We start from the raw sequence: 18116 nt of genomic DNA, 5'->3' as shown, positions 1-18116 counted from the left end.
GGTTTCCATCTTGGATGCAGAGTGCATGGCTGGCTTGGGGTTGAATTCATTGGCCCCTCGTGGATGGACCTTTGGGTGGTTTCACGCAGCACTCCAGGAACCCCCACGTGCCTGCCTCATTTTGGGCACACGCACGCGTGTCCGCAGGACACGCTCCCAGGTGGGGACTCGCCGGGGGCGGTCTCAGCCACCTCCTCCCTGTCACACTGGAGCTCTTCTTGCTGACTGTCCTCAATCCCACCTCCAGTTCGGACCCCCTTCCTGGTCTCCAGACCCAGAGTGTCCTCTCGGGGACCTCTGAGAGTCACTGCCACCTGTCTGCCCCCAGTCAGAGCTCCTCCAGGAATCCGTACGCCGGCGTGCGGTGCCGCCACCTACCTGACCTCACAGACCAGAGCGCTGCTGTGCCCTCCTCTGCTGTTCCTCCCTGCCTCACCCCTTCTCTGTCCCCATGGTCCCAGCCCTGGCCGCCTCCTCCTTGGCCTCATGAGGGGATTTCTGCCACCAGGGCTGTCCTCACTTCTCCCCTGCTCTTAGCCTCTCCGTGGCTCCCCGGCACCCTCGGGACAAAGTCCCAGGGCCTCTGCCTTGCCTTTGAGGCCCAGTAGCTTTTGTTCTATTCCTCCTTTTTAGCCTCATTGATGAGCACCCCCCAGCCCTAACAGGTGAGTCCCTCAAATACCACCGGCCAGGCCGGAGGCACCCTCCACCCCCTCATAGCCTCAACCCCATTCTGTCCTCCCCCTCTCTCTCTCTGCCCCTGAGGAGCCCACTCTCTCCCTCCTCTGGCCTCCTGTCCTCTGGTCTGAGATGGGAGAGCACCTGCCAGGTAAGTGCTCAGTAGAGGGGTTGCCTCCCTCCTGGGTTTCCTGCCTCGCCCTCTGGATGCCCCTCTTTGCCCCCCAAGATGTTACCTGCTCCCTGGCGTGTAGGAAACCCCTTTCCCACTCCAGGGTTTCATATTGTCATTTAGATACACTTAGGACAGAGTTGTAGGACAGGCACTCTTGAAATCTGTAAGGCTGGGGCGCCTGGGTGGCTCGGTCTGTTAAGCATCTGACTTTGGCTCAGGTCATGATCTTGCTGGGCGTGGGTTCGAGCCCCAGGTTGGGCCCTGTGCTGACAGCTCAGAGCCTGGAGCCTGCTTCGGATTCTGTGCCTCCCTCTCTTTCTGCCCCTCCCCCCACTGGTGCTCTGTCTCTCTCAAAAATAAATAAAAACTTTAAAAAGATAGAAATAAAATCTATAAGGCTAATAATGTAAGTATTTTAAAGACTCTCCTATGGCAAATTATGCCTTGTAGCAGGGACTTTGGGAAACAGTTCTGTAGCCTCCATTATTTAACCCAGTAGTGACTCTACAGTGAGCATCGGGGCCACTTACTGGGGCCTCTCTAGCTGTCAGTCATTCTCCTTTGCTGGCACCCACCTTCCATCTCAGCAGGACACAATGGTGTCCTTACAGGGGAAAACTCAACGTGGCCCAATTCCTAGAAACAGGCCGCCAAGCAACTTTCCTTTGTTTCTCCAGGAAGAGTCATGCTTGTATTTCTTTCCATGGCAACGTGGAAAGAATCCACCCATGGAATGACTTGAAAACGTGAAGGGTGCAGGTTTCAGTTGAAAACCAAAGAGCTTGCTGGGTATGATGTTTACGTATTGACCAGGAGTAAAAATTTTCACATTTTTACAGAATTTTGCAAATTTCCCGTCTCCCCTCCCCCACCAACAGCTCTCCTCCCACCCACCCCTCCCCCCAAGCATTCCAGTCCCTGCAGGGTTTTTTTGTTTTTGTGTTTTTCGCGGCCATTCACGGTGCCTAATCCAGCCGGGTTGCAGTTCCGTCCTTTATCAGTAGGCGGCGATAAAAGGTTTCGCACCGCCAGAGAATACCTCCCAGGCCCATAGGATACTCCGCCGGATACTCTGGGGAGGTCAGGCCCACATGGCCCCTCTCCACGAAGAGAAGTGCCCTGCAGGGGGTGCTGTTGGCCCTTTGGGAAGGCCGGGGTCCCCACGAAGCCTCTGTCCTCGCAGATGCTGATCTTCGGGAACACCGGTGCCTGTGTTCTCATCCGTGAAACGGGAGTCGGGTGAGGTCCTCCCACGCTCCATGTCGCCTGAGGAAGAGAGGATTGTGGGGGGTTGGGGAGGGGAACGGGGCAGAAAGGAGGCAGCCTCCTTCCCACCATGCTCACCAAGCCCACCAGGGATCAGCAGAGTGGGGAAGGAGCAGGGTGGCCCAGCCAGTCCCTGCCCTGCCACTTACATGCTGTGGTCTCCAGGCACCTCACTCCCGGTCTCTGGCCAGCTCCTCGTTTCCTCCTTCCTGGGCCAGGGGCAGGCCTCCTTCCTCCGGGCAGTGTCCAGGGTCCAGGACAGGCAGAAAAGAGAGAGAAAAAGGGTGTCACACATGCCCTTGCACCTCGGGGGGCCGCAGGCTTCGCAGCCCTGCTTCGGGCTGTGCAGCCTCTTGCCACGAACGCGGCACAGATCCCCAGGTGGATGTCAGCTCAAGACTTCAGGCAGGGAGATGGGAGAGGAGCTCAGGGCCCCTGCGGGGGCCTGGGCGTGGAGGGGCCTCCCGGGAGACAAGGCTCAGAGGAAAGGAGGCCAGTGCGAGGGGAGAAGTCTGGGAGGGGAGACAGAGAGAAGCAGCAGATTCAGAGAGGAGAGAGAGGAAAGAGGGAGAGAGATTGAAGGGGTGGGGAGAGAAGGGATGGAAGCCAGCAGGAGAGGGGAGCCGGGAGGAAAGAAGGGAAGAGAAAGCGCAGGGGGAAACACACGCAATGAGGAGGGGCACGAGGAAGGGAGACCGAGAAGACAGGCTGGGGGGAGGTCCGGAGAGAGAGGCGGGGAGAGGGGAGACGGTGGCGGGGAGAACGACGTCTGGGGAAGGAGAAGGAGGGAGAGAGGTGAAGGCAGAGAGTCGGAAGTGGAAGGGAACGCACGGGAGAAGACGGGCGGGGGCAGAAGACGGTCCGGGAGAGCAGGGGAGGGTGCGGAGCGGAGGAGCGAACCGGGAGCCGCGAGGCCAGACGGGGTAAGAAGGCAGAGACGCAGGGCGGGGAGAGCGGAAGGGGACGGGGAGGAACGGGGACAGCGACAGAGAAGGAGGGAGAGCTCGGCCAGGGCCGCGACGAGAAGGCCAAGGCGGAGCAGGACAGGGAGGAGAGCAGGCGGAGGAAGGGGGGAGAGCGGACGGGAACTAGAGACGAGAACAAGGGGGACCCGAGTGTGGAGAGCGAGCGAGCGAGCGAGCGGGCGAGCAGGCGGGATAGAGCGGGGCGGAGGAGGAGAGAGGCCGAGAAAGGAGGGGTGTGAGCGAGGGGCGGGGAGTGCCAGGCGCGCGTGGAGCCCGGAGGGGGTGGGGAGGTGAGGGGAGGGAGTGGAAGAAAAAGGATGGGGAGGAGAGAGCACAAAGCCGCGCTGAGAAGAGTGAGGGGGGCAGTGAGGGGCGGCTGGGGAGCGAGAGGGGGAGGGGAAGGGATGGGGGAGGGAGAGGGGGTCGGAAACACTGGCGGGGGGAGGGCCCCCCCCCCCGCAGGGGCCGGGGCGCGCACGCGCACAGGTAGACGCGCGCGGACGCAGAGGCACAGGCGCGCGCACACAGACAGGCGCGTGCGCGCGCACGGGCCGGCCCTGACAGGCGCGTGCGCGCGCGCAGACTGGCAGGGGCAGGCACGCGCACGCCCAGAAGCCGGGGCCGGGGTCCGGTGGGGTGGGGTGGGGTGGGGTGGGGGCCCGGCCCAGGCGAGGCGACCGGAGACCGAGGTCACACCCCGCTGCGGAGACGCCTCTCCCTCCTCGGCGCCCGGCCGCCACGCCGCGGGCGCTTCTGTCACGGAAGAAGTGTCACAGGAGACGAAGAAGTGACAGCCGGGAACACCGACAGCCCGGAGCCCACGGCGTGCGGAAGGAGCCGGGTGATGAAGGGGGCCGAAGGAACGACAGAGCCGGAGCCAGAGAAGAGGCAAGGGAGGCTGTGTCGCCTCCCGAGAGACGGGGCCCTTCCGGGTCGCCGGCAGTGTCCCCCGGCCCCGGGCGCGCGAGGAGCTGGAGACGGGCGGGCTGGCGGTCCCGGGACGTGACCTGACTGTCGCGAAATGGGACACCCAAAACACGGGGCTGTCTGTTCGGGGGCAGGAGACGGGTGTCACCAGCTCGTGGGGGCGACCGGCCAGGGGCCTCCCCGCTGTCGGAGGCGGCAGGGGGCCGGGGGCGCGGCCGGGGACCTGGGGGGAGGGGCAGATGTGGGGCCGAGAGACCGACGGACGGGACGGGATGAGGGAGACCCTCGGGGACGACGCCAGGCGGCGAAATGGAGAAGGAAAATGTTGGGGGGAGGGCGTGGAGGGGGTAGAGACGCAAGGGCGGGAGGACCCGGGCGGGGGCGGGGGGGGGGGGGAGACGGAGCAGAAAGAGGAGTAAAAAGTCCTTGAAAAGAAGGTACAGTGAAAAGCCGAGCGGGAGTGTGGACAGAAAGGGGGGGAGGATAGGAGACCCCATGGAGGGACGGTGGGGGGACAGCATCGGCGTGTGAGAGAGGGCCCGAGGCCGGGAGACGGGGAGGGGAGCAGGGACTGGCAGGTGGAAAGCAGGAGGGTGCTCCCCGAGCACAACCCGAAGAGCGAAGAGCGGGAGGTTGGCGCGAGAAGCAGATACGAGGAAAAGAAGCTGGAAGCGAAGGAGACAGGAGTAGAGGAAGAGGAGAGGCGCGCAGAGAAGCGGAGGGAAGTGGGGGGGGGGACCTGCCACACGGGGCCCCCAGAGCGGCCCCTCCTGTCCTGGGCGCTGCTGTGTGGATGCCACCTCCGTCCCCGTCGCCACCGCCTGGAGGGCAAAGGGAAGGGGTAGACGAGGGGGCGGAGTGAAGCGCGGCGGGGAGGAGGGTATGGGGTGGGCTTGAAGTCCTGAGGGAAGGAGAGAAGCTTCCGGAGAGGGTGAGAGCCGCGGGGCAGGGAGCCAGACGGGGTGGGGTTGGGTGGGGGAGAGTGAAGAAGGACAGGAGCTTGGGTTCAGAATTGGGGAGGGGTGTGTGTGACGTAAAGAGTAACTCTGAGGAGCACGACGAGGGGAATAAAGAAAACCTGCGTGGGGGTGTGGGGGGAGGCCCAGCTGGGGACTGAAGGGAGAGGGGGAGGCAGAGGAGGAGGAGGAGGGGGGAGGGAGGGAGAGGAAGAGGAGGAGAGGGAGGAGGGGAAAGGGGGAGAGCAGGAGGGGGAAGGAGACAGGGAGGAGGAGGGGGAAAGAGGAGGAGAGGGAGGAGGGGGAAGGAGAGGGGGAGGAGGAGGAAGAGGGGAGAGGAAGGAGGGGGAAGGAAAGGGGGAGGAGGAGGAAGAGGGGGAGAGGGAGGAGGGAGAAGGGGAGGAGGAGGGGGAAAGAGGAGGAGAGGGAGGAGGGGGAAGGAGAGGGGGAGGAGGAGGAAGAGGGGAGGGGGAGGAGGGAGAAGGAGAGGGGGAGGAGGAGGAAGAGGGGGAGAGGGAGGAGGGAGAAGGGGAGGGGGAGAGGGAGGAGGGGAAGGGGATAGGGAGGAGGGAGAGGAGGAGGGGGAAGGATTCAGGGAGGAGGAGGGGGAAAGAGGAGGAAGAGGAGAAGAGGGGGGAGGGGGAAGGAGAGGGGGAGGAGGAGGAAGAGGGGGAGAGGAAGGAGGGGGAAGGAAAGGGGGAGGAGGAGGAAGAGGGGGAGAGGGAGGAGGGAGAAGGGGAGGGGAGGGGGAGGAGCAGGGGGAAAGAGACAGGGAGGAGGAGGGGGAAGGAGGAGGAAGAGGGGGAGAGGGAGGAGGGGGAAGGAGAGGGGGAGGAGGAGGAAGAGGGGGAGAGGGAGAAGGGAAGGGGAGGGGGGAGGAGCAGGGGGAAAGAGACAGGGAGGAGGAGGGGGAAGGAGGAGGAAGAGGGGGAGAGGGAGGAGGAAGAAGGAGAGGGGGAGAGGGAGGAGGGGAAGGGGATAGGGAGGAGGGAGAGGAGGAGGGGGAAGGATTCAGGGAGGAGGAGGGGGAAAGAGGAGGAAGAGGAGAAGAGGGGGGAGGGGGAAGGAGAGGGGGAGGAGGAGGAAGAGGGGGAGAGGAAGGAGGGGGAAGGAAAGGGGAGGAGGAGGAAGAGGGGGAGAGGGAGGAGGGAGAAGGGGAGGGGGAGGGGAGGAGCAGGGGGAAAGAGACAGGGAGGAGGAGGGGGAAGGAGGAGGAAGAGGGGGAGAGGGAGGAGGGGGAAGGAGAGGGGGAGGAGGAGGAAGAGGGGGAGAGGGAGAAGGGGAAGGGGGAGGGGAGGAGCAGGGGGAAAGAGACAGGGAGGAGGAGGGGGAAGGAGAGGGGGAGGAGGAGGAAGAGGGGGAGAGGGAGGAGGGGGAAGGAGAAGGGGAGGGGGAGGGGGAGGAGCAGGGGGAAAGAGACAGGGAGAAGGAGGAGGAAGAGGGGGAGAGGGAGGAGGGGAAGGGGAGGGGGAGGGGGAGGAGGGGAAGGGGATAGGGAGGAGGGAGAGGAGGAGGGGGAAGGAGAGGGGGAGGAGGAGGAGAAGCCAGACACCATCAAGACGGTGTGAGCAGAAGCAACTAGAAGGTAGTGTGGGAGGAGAGCAGGTCAGAGATGATGCAGAAGAGACCAAGTGGGTGGGGACAGGGGAACAGGTGAGAAAAAAGATGAAGAAGGAGACTCACTGAGACAGGGAATCAGAGACAGAGGACTCTGTCTCTGAGAGAGAGAACGCCTGGGATGGTCTGAGAGACGGAGTGAGAGAGAGAGTCAGACAAAGTCTGCGAGTCAGACAGAGAGAGTCTGAGAGACAGCGTGAGAGACAGAGAAGAGAGTCTGAGGGAGAACCTAAGAGGGTCTGAGAGAGACAAAGTCTGAGAGAGTCCGAGAGACAGTCTGAGAGAGACAGACTGTGAGAGAGACCAAGTCTCAGAGAGTCCGAGAGAGATAGCCTGAAAGAGAGAGTCTGAGAGATAGTCTGAGAGAGTCTAAAAGAGAGACTGAGAGAGATAGAGTCTGAGAGTCCGAGAGAGAGAGTCTGAGGGAGAACCTAAGAGGGTCTGAGAGAGACAAAGTCTGACAGAGTCCGAGAGACAGTCTGAGAGAGACAGACTGTGAGAGAGACAAAGTCTCAGAGAGTCCGAGAGAGATAGCCTGAAAGAGAGAGTCTGAGAGACAGGGGAGAGAGTCTGAGGGAGAGGCAGGGAGAGAGGACGGAGGGTCTGAGAGAGTCCGAGAGAGTCTGAGAGACACAGTGTGAGAGAGAGAGAAAGAGACAGAGTCAGAGAGTCTGAGTCTGAGAGAGACAAAGCCTGAGTGAGACAGAGAGGGAGAGAGTCTGAGAGAGACAGAGTCATAGAGAGTCTAAGACAGACTGAGAGAGACAAAGTCTGAGAGAGAATCCGAGGGAGACAAGGTCTGAAAGAGAGAGAGAGACAGAGAGAGAAAGTTTCAGCCAGAGAGTCTGGGACCGTGAAAGAGAGAGAAAAGAGAGGGACTGAGAGAGATCCAAGGAGAGAGAGAGAGATTCTGAGAGACAGAGCCTGAGAGACACAGAGAGAGTCAGCGGGACTGGGTCACAGAGAGATCCAAAGAGAATCTGACAGAGTCAGAGAGACAGTGTCTGAGAGAGTCGGAGAGAGAGACTGAGAGAATGCGAGAGAGCGAAAGTCACAGAGAGGGTCTGAGAGAGGCGAGAGAGAGACTGAGAGACAAGGTCTGAGAGAGTCTAAGAGACAGTCTGAGAGAGACAGACTGTGAGAGAGACAAAGTCTCAGAGAGTCCGAGAGAGATAGCCTGAAAGAGAGAGTCTGAGAGACAGTCTGAGAGAGTCTAAAAGAGAGACTGAGAGAGACAGAGTCTGAGAGTCCGAGAGAGAGAGAAGAGAGTCTGAGACAGGCAGGGAGAGAGACGGAGGGTCTGAGAGAGTCTGAGAGACAGCGTGAGAGACAGAGAAGAGAGTCTGAGGGAGAACCTAAGAGGGTCTGAGAGAGACAAAGTCTGAGAGAGACAGACTGTGAGAGAGAGACCAAGTCTCAGAGAGTCCGAGAGAGATAGCCTGAAAGAGAGAGTCTGAGAGACAGAGAAGAGAGTCTGAGAGAGACAAAGTCTGAGAGAGAGAATCTGAGGGAGATAGTCTGAGAGAGAGAGAAGAGAGTCTGAGGGAGAACCTAAGAGAGTCTGAGAGAGAGACGCAGGGAGAGAGACGGAGGATCTGAGAGAGTCTAAGAGACAGTCCAAGAGACAGAGAGATAGTCTGAGAGAGAATCTGAATGAGAGACAGTCTGAGAGAGAGAGAAGAGAGTCTGAGGGAGAACCTAAGAGAGTCTGAGAGACAGAGACAGGGAGAATCTGAGAGAGTCTGAGAGACAAGGTCTGAGAGTCTGACGGAGAGTCTGAGAGAGGCAGGGAGAGAGACGGAGGGTCTGAGAGAGTCTGAGGGAGACAGTCTGAGAGAGACAAAGCCTGAGAGTCACAGAGAGAGAGAATCTGAGAGGGTCTGAGAGACAAGGTCTGAGAGTCTGACGGAGAGTCTGAGAGAGACAGACTGTGAGAGAGACAAAATCTCAGAGAGTCCGAGAGAGTCTGAGAGACAGTCTGAGAGAATCTGAGGGAGACAGTCTGAGAGACAAAGTCCTAGAGAGTCTGAAAGAGAGGCTGAGAGACACAGTCTGAGAGAGTCTGAGAGAGACAGACTGTGAGAGAGACCAAGTCTCAGAGAGTCCGAGAGAGATAGCCTGAAAGAGAGAGTCTGAGAGAGGCAGGGAGAGAGACGGAGGGTCTGAGAGAAAGTCTGAGAGAATCTGAGGGAGAGACTGAGAGAGTCTGAGAGAGAGACTGAGAGACAAGGTCTGAGAGAGTCTAAGAGACAGCGTGAGAGACAGAGAAGAGAGTCTGAGGGAGAACCTAAGAGGGTCTGAGAGAGACAAAGTCTGAGAGAGACAGACTGTGAGAGAGAGACCAAGTCTCAGAGAGTCCGAGAGAGATAGCCTGAAAGAGAGAGTCTGAGAGACAGAGAAGAGAGTCTGAGAGAGACAAAGTCTGAGAGAGAGAATCTGAGGGAGATAGTCTGAGAGAGAGAGAAGAGAGTCTGAGGGAGAACCTAAGAGAGTCTGAGAGACAAGGTCTGAGAGTCTGACGGAGAGTCTGAGAGAGGCAGGGAGAGAGACGGAGGGTCTGAGAGAGTCTGAGGGAGACAGTCTGAGAGAGACAAAGCCTGAGAGTCACAGAGAGAGAGAGAATCTGAGAGGGTCTGAGAGACAAGGTCTGAGAGTCTGACGGAGAGTCTGAGAGAGGCAGGGAGAGAGACGGAGGGTCTGAGAGAGTCTGAGGGAGACAGTCTGAGAGAGACAAAGCCTGAGAGTCACAGAGAGAGAGAATCTGAGAGGGTCTGAGAGACAAGGTCTGAGAGTCTGGCGGAGAGTCTGAGAGACACAGAGTCCTAGAGAGTCTAAGAGAGACTGAGAGAGACAAAGTCTGAGAGAGACAGAGAGAGACAGCCTGAAAGAGTCTAAGAGACAGTGTGAGAGAGAGACAGAGAGATAGTCTGAGAGAGAGCGACTGAGTCTGAGAGAGAATCTGAATGAGAGACAGTCTGAGAGAGAGAAGCTGAGGGAGATAGTCTGAGAGAGTCTAAGAGACAGTCTGAGAGAGACAGACTGTGAGAGAGACAAAGTCTCAGAGACTCCGAGAGAGATAGCCTGAAAGAGAGAGTCTGAGAGAGGCAGGGAGAGAGACGGAGGGTCTGAGAGAATCTGAGAGAGTCTGAGGGAGACAGTCTGAGAGAGAGACTGAGAGACAAGGTCTGAGAGAGTCTGAGAGAGACAGACTGTGAGAGAGACAAAGTCTCAGAGAGTCCGAGAGAGATAGCCTGAAAGAGAGAGTCCGAGAGACAGTCTGAGAGAGAGAATCTGAGGGAGACAGTCTGAGAGAGACAGAGACAGTCTGAGAGACACAGAGTCCTAGAGAGTCTGAAAGAGAGACTGAGAGACAAGGTCTGAGAGAGTCTAAGAGACAGTCTGAGAGAGACAGACTGTGAGAGAGACAAAATCTCAGAGAGTCCGAGAGAGTCTGAGAGACAGTCTGAGAGAGTTCGAGAGAGAGTCTGAGAGAGTCTGAGAGAGAGAGGCAGGGAGAGAGACGGAGGGTCTGAGAGAGTCTGAGAGACAGTGTGAGAGAGAGACAGAGAGATAGTCTGAGAGTCAGCGACTGAGTCTGAGAGAGAATCTGAATGAGAGACAGTCTGAGAGAGACAAAGCCTGAGAGTCAGAGAGAGAGAGACGGTCTGAGAGACAGTGTGAGAGACAGAGAAGAGAGTCTGAGGGAGGCAGGGAGAGAGACGGAGAGTCTGAGAGAATCTGAGGGAGACAGTCTGAGACGGTCTGAGAGAGAGACTGAGAGAGGCACGGTCTGAGAGAGTCTGAGAGAGTCTGAGAGACACAGTGTGAGAGAGAGAGAAAGAGACAGAGTCAGAGAGTCTGAGTCTGAGAGAGACAAAGCCTGAGAGTGAGACAGAGAGGGAGAGAGTCTGAGAGAGACAGAGTCATAGAGAGAATCTGAGGGAGACAAGGTCTGAGAGAGAGAGACAGAGAGAGAGTTTCAGCCAGAGAGTCTGGGACCGTGAAAGAGAGAGAAAGAGAGGGTCAGAGAGAGATCCAAGGAGAGAGAGAGAGATTCTGAGAGACAGAGCCTGAGAGACACAGAGAGAGTCAGCGGGACTGGGTCACAGAGAGATCCAAAGAGAATCTGACAGAGTCAGAGAGACAGTGTCTGAGAGAGTCGGAGAGAGAGACTGAGAGAATGCGAGAGAGCGAAAGTCACAGAGAGGGTCTGAGAGAGGCGAGAGAGAGACTGAGAGACAAGGTCTGAGAGAGTCTAAGAGACAGTCTGAGAGAGACAGACTGTGAGAGAGACAAAGTCTCAGAGAGTCCGAGAGAGATAGCCTGAAAGAGAGAGTCCGAGAGACAGCGTGAGAGACAGAGAAGAGAGTCTGAGGGAGAACCTAAGAGGGTCTGAGAGAGACAAAGTCTGAGAGAGTCCGAGAGACAGTCTGAGAGAGAGAATCTGAGGGAGACAGTCTGAGAGAGTTCGAGAGAGAGTCTGAGAGAGTCTGAGAGAGAGAGGCAGGGAGAGAGACGGAGGGTCTGAGAGAGTCTGAGGGAGACAGTCTGAGAGAGACAAAGCCTGAGAGTCAGAGAGAGAGAGAGAATCTGAGAGGGTCTGAGAGACAAGGTCTGAGAGTCTGGCGGAGAGTCTGAGAGAGACAGAGACAGTCTGAGAGACACCGAGTCCTAGAGAGTCTAAGAGAGACTGAGAGAGATAAAGTCTGAGAGAGCCCGAGAGAGAGAGTCTGAGAGAGGCAGGGAGAGAGAGTCTGAGAGAGAGAGAAGAGAGTCTGAGGGAGAGGCAGGGAGAGAGACGGAGGGTCTGAGAGAGTCTGAGAGAGAGAGAATCTGAGAGGGTCTGAGAGACAAGGTCTGAGAGTCTGACGGAGAGTCTGAGAGAGACAGACTGTGAGAGAGACAAAATCTCAGAGAGTCCGAGAGAGTCTGAGAGACAGTCTGAGAGAATCTGAGGGAGACAGTCTGAGAGACAAAGTCCTAGAGAGTCTGAAAGAGAGGCTGAGAGACACAGTCTGAGAGAGTCTGAGAGAGACAGACTGTGAGAGAGACCAAGTCTCAGAGAGTCCGAGAGAGATAGCCTGAAAGAGAGAGTCTGAGAGAGGCAGGGAGAGAGACGGAGGGTCTGAGAGAAAGTCTGAGAGAATCTGAGGGAGAGACTGAGAGAGTCTGAGAGAGAGACTGAGAGACAAGGTCTGAGAGAGTCTAAGAGACAGCGTGAGAGACAGAGAAGAGAGTCTGAGGGAGAACCTAAGAGGGTCTGAGAGAGACAAAGTCTGAGAGAGACAGACTGTGAGAGAGAGACCAAGTCTCAGAGAGTCCGAGAGAGATAGCCTGAAAGAGAGAGTCTGAGAGACAGAGAAGAGAGTCTGAGAGAGACAAAGTCTGAGAGAGAGAATCTGAGGGAGATAGTCTGAGAGAGAGAGAAGAGAGTCTGAGGGAGAACCTAAGAGAGTCTGAGAGACAAGGTCTGAGAGTCTGACGGAGAGTCTGAGAGAGGCAGGGAGAGAGACGGAGGGTCTGAGAGAGTCTGAGGGAGACAGTCTGAGAGAGACAAAGCCTGAGAGTCACAGAGAGAGAGAGAATCTGAGAGGGTCTGAGAGACAAGGTCTGAGAGTCTGACGGAGAGTCTGAGAGAGGCAGGGAGAGAGACGGAGGGTCTGAGAGAGTCTGAGGGAGACAGTCTGAGAGAGACAAAGCCTGAGAGTCACAGAGAGAGAGAGAATCTGAGAGGGTCTGAGAGACAAGGTCTGAGAGTCTGGCGGAGAGTCTGAGAGACACAGAGTCCTAGAGAGTCTAAGAGAGACTGAGAGAGACAAAGTCTGAGAGAGTCCGAGAGAGTCTGAGAGACACAGTGTGAGAGAGAGAGAAAGAGACAGAGTCAGAGAGTCTGAGTCTGAGAGACAGAGAGATAGTCTGAGAGAGAGCGTGAGAGAGAGAGAGAAGAGAGTCTGAGGGAGAGGCAGGGAGAGTCTGAGAGAGAGAGGCAGGGAGAGAGACGGAGGGTCTGAGAGACACAGTGTGAGAGAGAGAGAAAGAGACAGAGTCAGAGAGTCTGAGTCTGAGAGAGAGAGACTGAGAGAGACAAAGTCTGAGAGAGTCGGAGAGACAGAGAGATAGTCTGAGAGAGAGCGACTGAGTCTGAGAGAGAATCTGAATGAGAGACAGTCTGAGAGAGAGAGAGAGAGAGAGAGAGAATCTGAGAGACAGTCTGAGAGACAGAGAAGAGAGTCTGACGGAGAGTCTGAGAGAGGCAGGGAGAGAGACGGAGGGTCTGAGAGAGTCTGAGGGAGACAGTCTGAGAGAGACAAAGCCTGAGAGTCAGAGAGAGAGAGAGAATCTGAGAGAGTCTGAGAGACAAGGTCTGAGAGTCTGACGGAGAGTCTGAGAGACACAGAGTCCTAGAGAGTCTGAAAGAGAGAGACTCTGCGAGAGACAAAGTCTGAGAGAGTCCGAGAGAGTCTGAGAGACAGTCTGAGAGAGACAGACTGTGAGAGAGACAAAATCTCAGAGAGTCCGAGAGAGTCTGAGAGACAGTCTGAGAGACAGAGAAGAACCTAAGAGGGTCTGAGAGAGAGAGGCAGGGAGACAGACGGAGAGTCTGACAGAAAGTCTGAGAGAATCTGAGGGAGAAAGTCTGAGAGACAAAGTCCTAGAGAGTCTGAAAGAGAGGCTGAGAGACAAGGTCTGAGAGAGTCTGAGAGAGACAGACTGTGAGAGAGACCAACCAAGTCTGAGAGAGTCCGAGAGAGATAGCCTGAAAGAGAGAGTCTGAGAGACAGAGAAGAGAGTCTGAGGGAGAACCTAAGAGAGTCTGAGGGAGAGGCAGGGAGAGTCTGAGAGAGAGAGGCAGGGAGAGAGACGGAGGGTCTGAGAGAAAGTCTGAGAGAATCTGAGGGAGACAGTCTGAGACGGTCTGAGAGAGAGACTGAGAGAGACAGACTGTGAGAGAGACAAAGTCTCAGAGAGTCCGAGAGAGATAGCCTGAAAGAGAGAGTCTGAGAGACAGTCTGAGAGAGTCTAAAAGAGAGACTGAGAGAGACAGAGTCTGAGAGTCCGAGAGAGAGAGTCTGAGAGAGGCAGGGAGAGAGACGGAGGGTCTGAGAGAGTCTGAGAGACAAAGTCCTAGAGAGTCTAAAAGAGAGACTGAGAGGCAAGGTCTGAGAGTCTAAGAGACAGTCTGAGAGAGAGACAGAGAGACAGTCTGAGAGAGAGCGACTGAGTCTGAGAGAGAATCTGAATGAGAGACAGTCTGAGAGAGACAAAGCCTGAGAGTCAGAGAGAGAGAGACGGTCTGAGAGACACCGAGTCCTAGAGAGTCTGAAAGAGAGAGACTCTGCGAGAGACAAAGTCTGAGAGAGTCCGAGAGAGAGAGTCTGAGAGAGACAGACTGTGAGAGAGAGACCAAGTCTCAGAGACTCTGAGAGAGATAGCCTGAAAGAGAGAGTCTGAGAGAGGCAGGGAGAGAGACGGAGGGTCTGAGAGAAAGTCTGAGAGAACCTGAGGGAGAGACTGAGAGAGACACGGTCTGAGAGAGTCTGAGAGACAGAGAGATAGTCTGAGAGAGAGCGACTGAGTCTGAGAGAGAATCTGAATGAGAGACAGTGTGAGAGAGTCAGAGAGACAGAGATGGTCTGAGAGACACCAAGTCCTAGAGAGTCTAAGAGAGACTGAGAGAGACAAAGTCTGAGAGAGACAGAGAGAGACAGCCTGAAAGAGTCTAAGAGACAGTGTGAGAGAGAGACAGAGAGATAGTCTGAGAGAGAGCGACTGAGTCTGAGAGAGAATCTGAATGAGAGACAGTCTGAGAGAGAGAAGCTGAGGGAGATAGTCTGAGAGAGTCTAAGAGACAGTCTGAGAGAGACAGACTGTGAGAGAGACAAAGTCTCAGAGACTCCGAGAGAGATAGCCTGAAAGAGAGAGTCTGAGAGAGGCAGGGAGAGAGACGGAGGGTCTGAGAGAATCTGAGAGAGTCTGAGGGAGACAGTCTGAGAGAGAGACTGAGAGACAAGGTCTGAGAGAGTCTGAGAGAGACAGACTGTGAGAGAGACCAAGTCTCAGAGAGTCCGAGAGAGATAGCCTGAAAGAGAGAGTCCGAGAGACAGTCTGAGAGAGAGAATCTGAGGGAGACAGTCTGAGAGAGACAGAGACGGTCTGAGAGACACCGAGTCCTAGAGAGTCTGAAAGAGAGAGACTCTGCGAGAGACAAAGTCTGAGAGAGTCCGAGAGAGTCTGAGAGACACAGTGTGAGAGAGAGAGAAAGAGACAGAGTCAGAGAGTCTGAGTCTGAGAGAGACAAAGCCTGAGTGAGACAGAGAGGGAGAGAGTCTGAGAGAGACAGAGTCATAGAGAGTCTAAGACAGACTGAGAGAGACAAAGTCTGAGAGAGAATCCGAGGGAGACAAGGTCTGAAAGAGAGAGAGAGACAGAGAGAGAAAGTTTCAGCCAGAGAGTCTGGGACCGTGAAAGAGAGAGAAAGAGAGGGACTGAGAGAGATCCAAGGAGAGAGAGAGAGATTCTGAGAGACAGAGCCTGAGAGACACAGAGAGAGTCAGCGGGACTGGGTCACAGAGAGATCCAAAGAGAATCTGACAGAGTCAGAGAGACAGTGTCTGAGAGAGTCGGAGAGAGAGACTGAGAGAATGCGAGAGAGCGAAAGTCACAGAGAGGGTCTGAGAGAGGCGAGAGAGAGACTGAGAGACAAGGTCTGAGAGAGTCTAAGAGTCTGAGAGAGACAGACTGTGAGAGAGACAAAGTCTGAGCGAAAGTCACAGAGAGGGTCTGAGAGAGGCGAGAGAGTGAGAGAGGGGGCGAGAGAGCCGCGTGGCAGCCGCTGGCGGGGGGGGGAGGGGGGGGGTCTGACCGAGGCGGACTGGAGGGCGGGGGTGGGGCGGACACTGGAGCGAGCAGGGGGGGAGAGGGAGGGAGGAAGGCCCCCCTCCCCTTCCGATATTTTTCGGTGTGGCCATCGGCTGGGGGGGGGAGGGGGGAGGTAGTAAGGCGCCGCCTGCCGCGGGCACCCGCTGCCTCCCCGGTTCCCTTCTAGCACTTTCTCTCTTGCTGTCTCTCTCAGCCTTCATTCAGTCCTCTTGTCGCTCCCGGACACCAGAGAGTGGCCGTCACCCACATCCGCTCTTTTCTCTAATGAAGGAATCAAACCGGAGCCCGGATTTGCGGTCACCGTGGCTGCGAGGGGCCGGACACGGCCTGCGCTTCTGCAGTGGTGGTGACAGGACCCCCCCCCCCCAGGGCCCCGAGATCCCTTCTGCCTGGAACTGAGAAGGAAGAACAAGAGAAAGGAAGGCAGGGAGGCGAAGGGCCGGGAAGGGGCAGGGCGGGGCCAAAGGTGGAAGGAAGGAGCCGGCTCAGCGCGGGCGAATGACCCAGCACACAGCTGGTGCTCCATCAGTGCCCCTTCCCTGTCCCGTCGCCGGCAGCACTGAGAGCAGGAAGGAAGCGAAGAGGCAGCAGAGGGGAAGGGGGAGGGGGAGGGGGAAGGAGGCAGTGAGCAGGGGGGGCTGTGCTTGTAAAGAGCCTGGCACACCGTAGGTGCTCGAAATGCCCATTCCCGTCTCCAGGAGCGAGGAAACACGTCGAAAGAAGGGGAAGAGACCACCGTAGCAGAAAAACGGGAGGAAAGACAGCCTAAGGAGAGAGAGAGTCATTGGTGGCAATTGCTGGGCATACAGTAGGTGCTTATTAACTGATAGTTCTTTTCCCAGGAGAAAGAAGACAGGGAAGCGTAGGCTCCAGCAGAGAGAATAAACAGGAGAAGTTGTGAGGGAAGGAGACAGTGTATGTAGAACAGCGGGCACACAGTAGGTACTTAATAACTGCCCATTGCCCTCCTTGGTAATGAGCACACAAGCAGCCAGGAGGAGGGAAGGAAGCAGAGAGGGAGAGAGAAGGAAGAACAGAGGCAGTGAAGCAAGCCACGGCAGTGTATGCGTAGGAGCGGCACACAGCAGGTGCTTAATTCATGCCTATCTCCTTCCCCGGGAGAGAGCAGACAGAGCAGAGAGGAGGGGGACGAGCTAGAGCAGAGAAGGAGCCCAGGAGAAGCGAGTGTGTAGGTTAGGCTGTGGGTACCCAAGAGGCACTCAATAAATGCACCTTGTCTTCCTAGGGGCAGAGAGAGAGAACAAGAGGAAAAGGAAGACGCAGGCACGGGCGAAGGGAAAGGAAGGTTGGCTGAGGTCGAGGGCAGAGGAGGCCGTGAGGGTGGCGGACCGGAAGGAAGGAAGGAACCTCAAGAGCTGGCAGAGGAGAGGAGGCACAGGCGGAGGTAGTGCAGGCAAATCATGGGGCACACAGGAGGTGCTCAGTAAATGCTCCTTCTCTTTCCCAAAAGAGGGCCCAGGGAAGGGAGAAGCCTGGCAGAGCGAGAGGGACAGGGAAAAAGAGGCAAGAGGAGATGAGATGGAATGTTAATTGCCTGGCATACAGTTGGTGCTCCCTAGTTGCTTGTCGTCTTCCCCAAGGAAGAGCTGACGGAGCAGAAAGAAGGAGAAGTCAGAAATGAAGGAACAGGGAGAATTGAGGGGGGAGGAGAGCGTACGGAGATTGTCTGGCATACAGTAGGTGCTCAGTAAGTGCCCGTTCCTTCTCTGGCAGAGAGCAGAAAGCAGCAGAAACCACAGGTCAGTGAAATAGCAGGGTGAGAGGACAGCGGAGGAAGCACAGGCGATTGTTTGGCATGCCATAGGTGCTCGGTAAATGTGTGTTCTTTGCCTTGGAAGAGAGCAGAGAGCCCAGAAGGATGCGGAGGGGACAGAGGAGAGACAGGGGGGAAGGGGGTGAAGAAGGTGTGGGGGAAGGGAGGGAAGATGTGTAAACTACCCAGCACACAGTAAGTGCTCAATATGTGTCCATTCCCTCCCCCGGGAGGGAGGGAGCCGAAGGTCAGAAAGGAGAGAGGGAAGAAAGGAATCAGGGGAGGAGAAAAGTGTGTGGTTGAGAGAGCAGACAGAGTTTGTAGGTTTCCCAGCACACAGTAGGTGCCCCACAAATGCGCATTTTCAGACGGATCGGGAAGAAGTGCAGGGAATGGGGCGGGCGGAAGGGACAGCAGAGCCAAGAGTATCAGGTGAGAGGCGGTGTGTGGAACTTGCCTGACAAACACTAGGGATTTAAAAATGCCCGTTTCCTCCAGGAATGGGAGCCGGACGCTGGACGCTCCGGGAGAACAGGCGGAGGGTCCAGGGGAAGGGGACAAGAGGGTGCGGGGGAGGCCAGGAGGCGTCTCACGTCCTTACGGCTCGGCTCGTGCCCTGGAAACGCTTGTCCCCTTCCCTGGCAAAGCAGAAAGCAGGCTGGGAGGCCAGAGGGAGGAGGATGGGGGAGAAGGGGGAGTCTGAGGGTGGAGGCCCCTCCCCTGGGACCCAGCCCACCCTCCAGCTGCCGGACTGGAGCGGGGTCGGGGACAAGGGCGCATTGTCCCGGGCCTGACGGGGCCTGGGGGTGGGGGGTGGGGTGGGGTGGGCTGCTCAGCTGTGTCAGGGGGGCGGGGCGCTGCCCGGTCTCCGTTTCTGG

General features: G+C 57.0%; 1 protein-coding gene across 1 annotated transcript; it reads right to left on the bottom strand.

Moving 5' to 3' along the window:
* Nucleotides 1–1793: 1793 nt before the first annotated feature.
* Nucleotides 1794–18018, bottom strand: LOC122495271 (extensin-like). Its single transcript, XM_043601007.1, has 4 exons — nucleotides 17975–18018; nucleotides 17840–17876; nucleotides 2269–4234; nucleotides 1794–2119 (listed from the first exon to the last, which is right to left on the bottom strand). The coding sequence occupies exons 1-3, from the start codon at nucleotides 18016–18018 to the stop codon at nucleotides 2663–2665; spliced, it is 1653 nt and encodes a 550-aa protein (XP_043456942.1). The 3' UTR covers nucleotides 1794–2119; nucleotides 2269–2662.
* Nucleotides 18019–18116: the final 98 nt, after the last annotated feature.

Source organism: Prionailurus bengalensis, chromosome E2, assembly GCF_016509475.1.
Source record: "Prionailurus bengalensis isolate Pbe53 chromosome E2, Fcat_Pben_1.1_paternal_pri, whole genome shotgun sequence".
NCBI classification, from domain to species: Eukaryota; Metazoa; Chordata; class Mammalia; order Carnivora; family Felidae; genus Prionailurus; species Prionailurus bengalensis.
The sequence above is the reverse complement of the archived record's forward strand: the minus strand, read 5'-3'. Positions and strand labels throughout refer to the sequence as shown.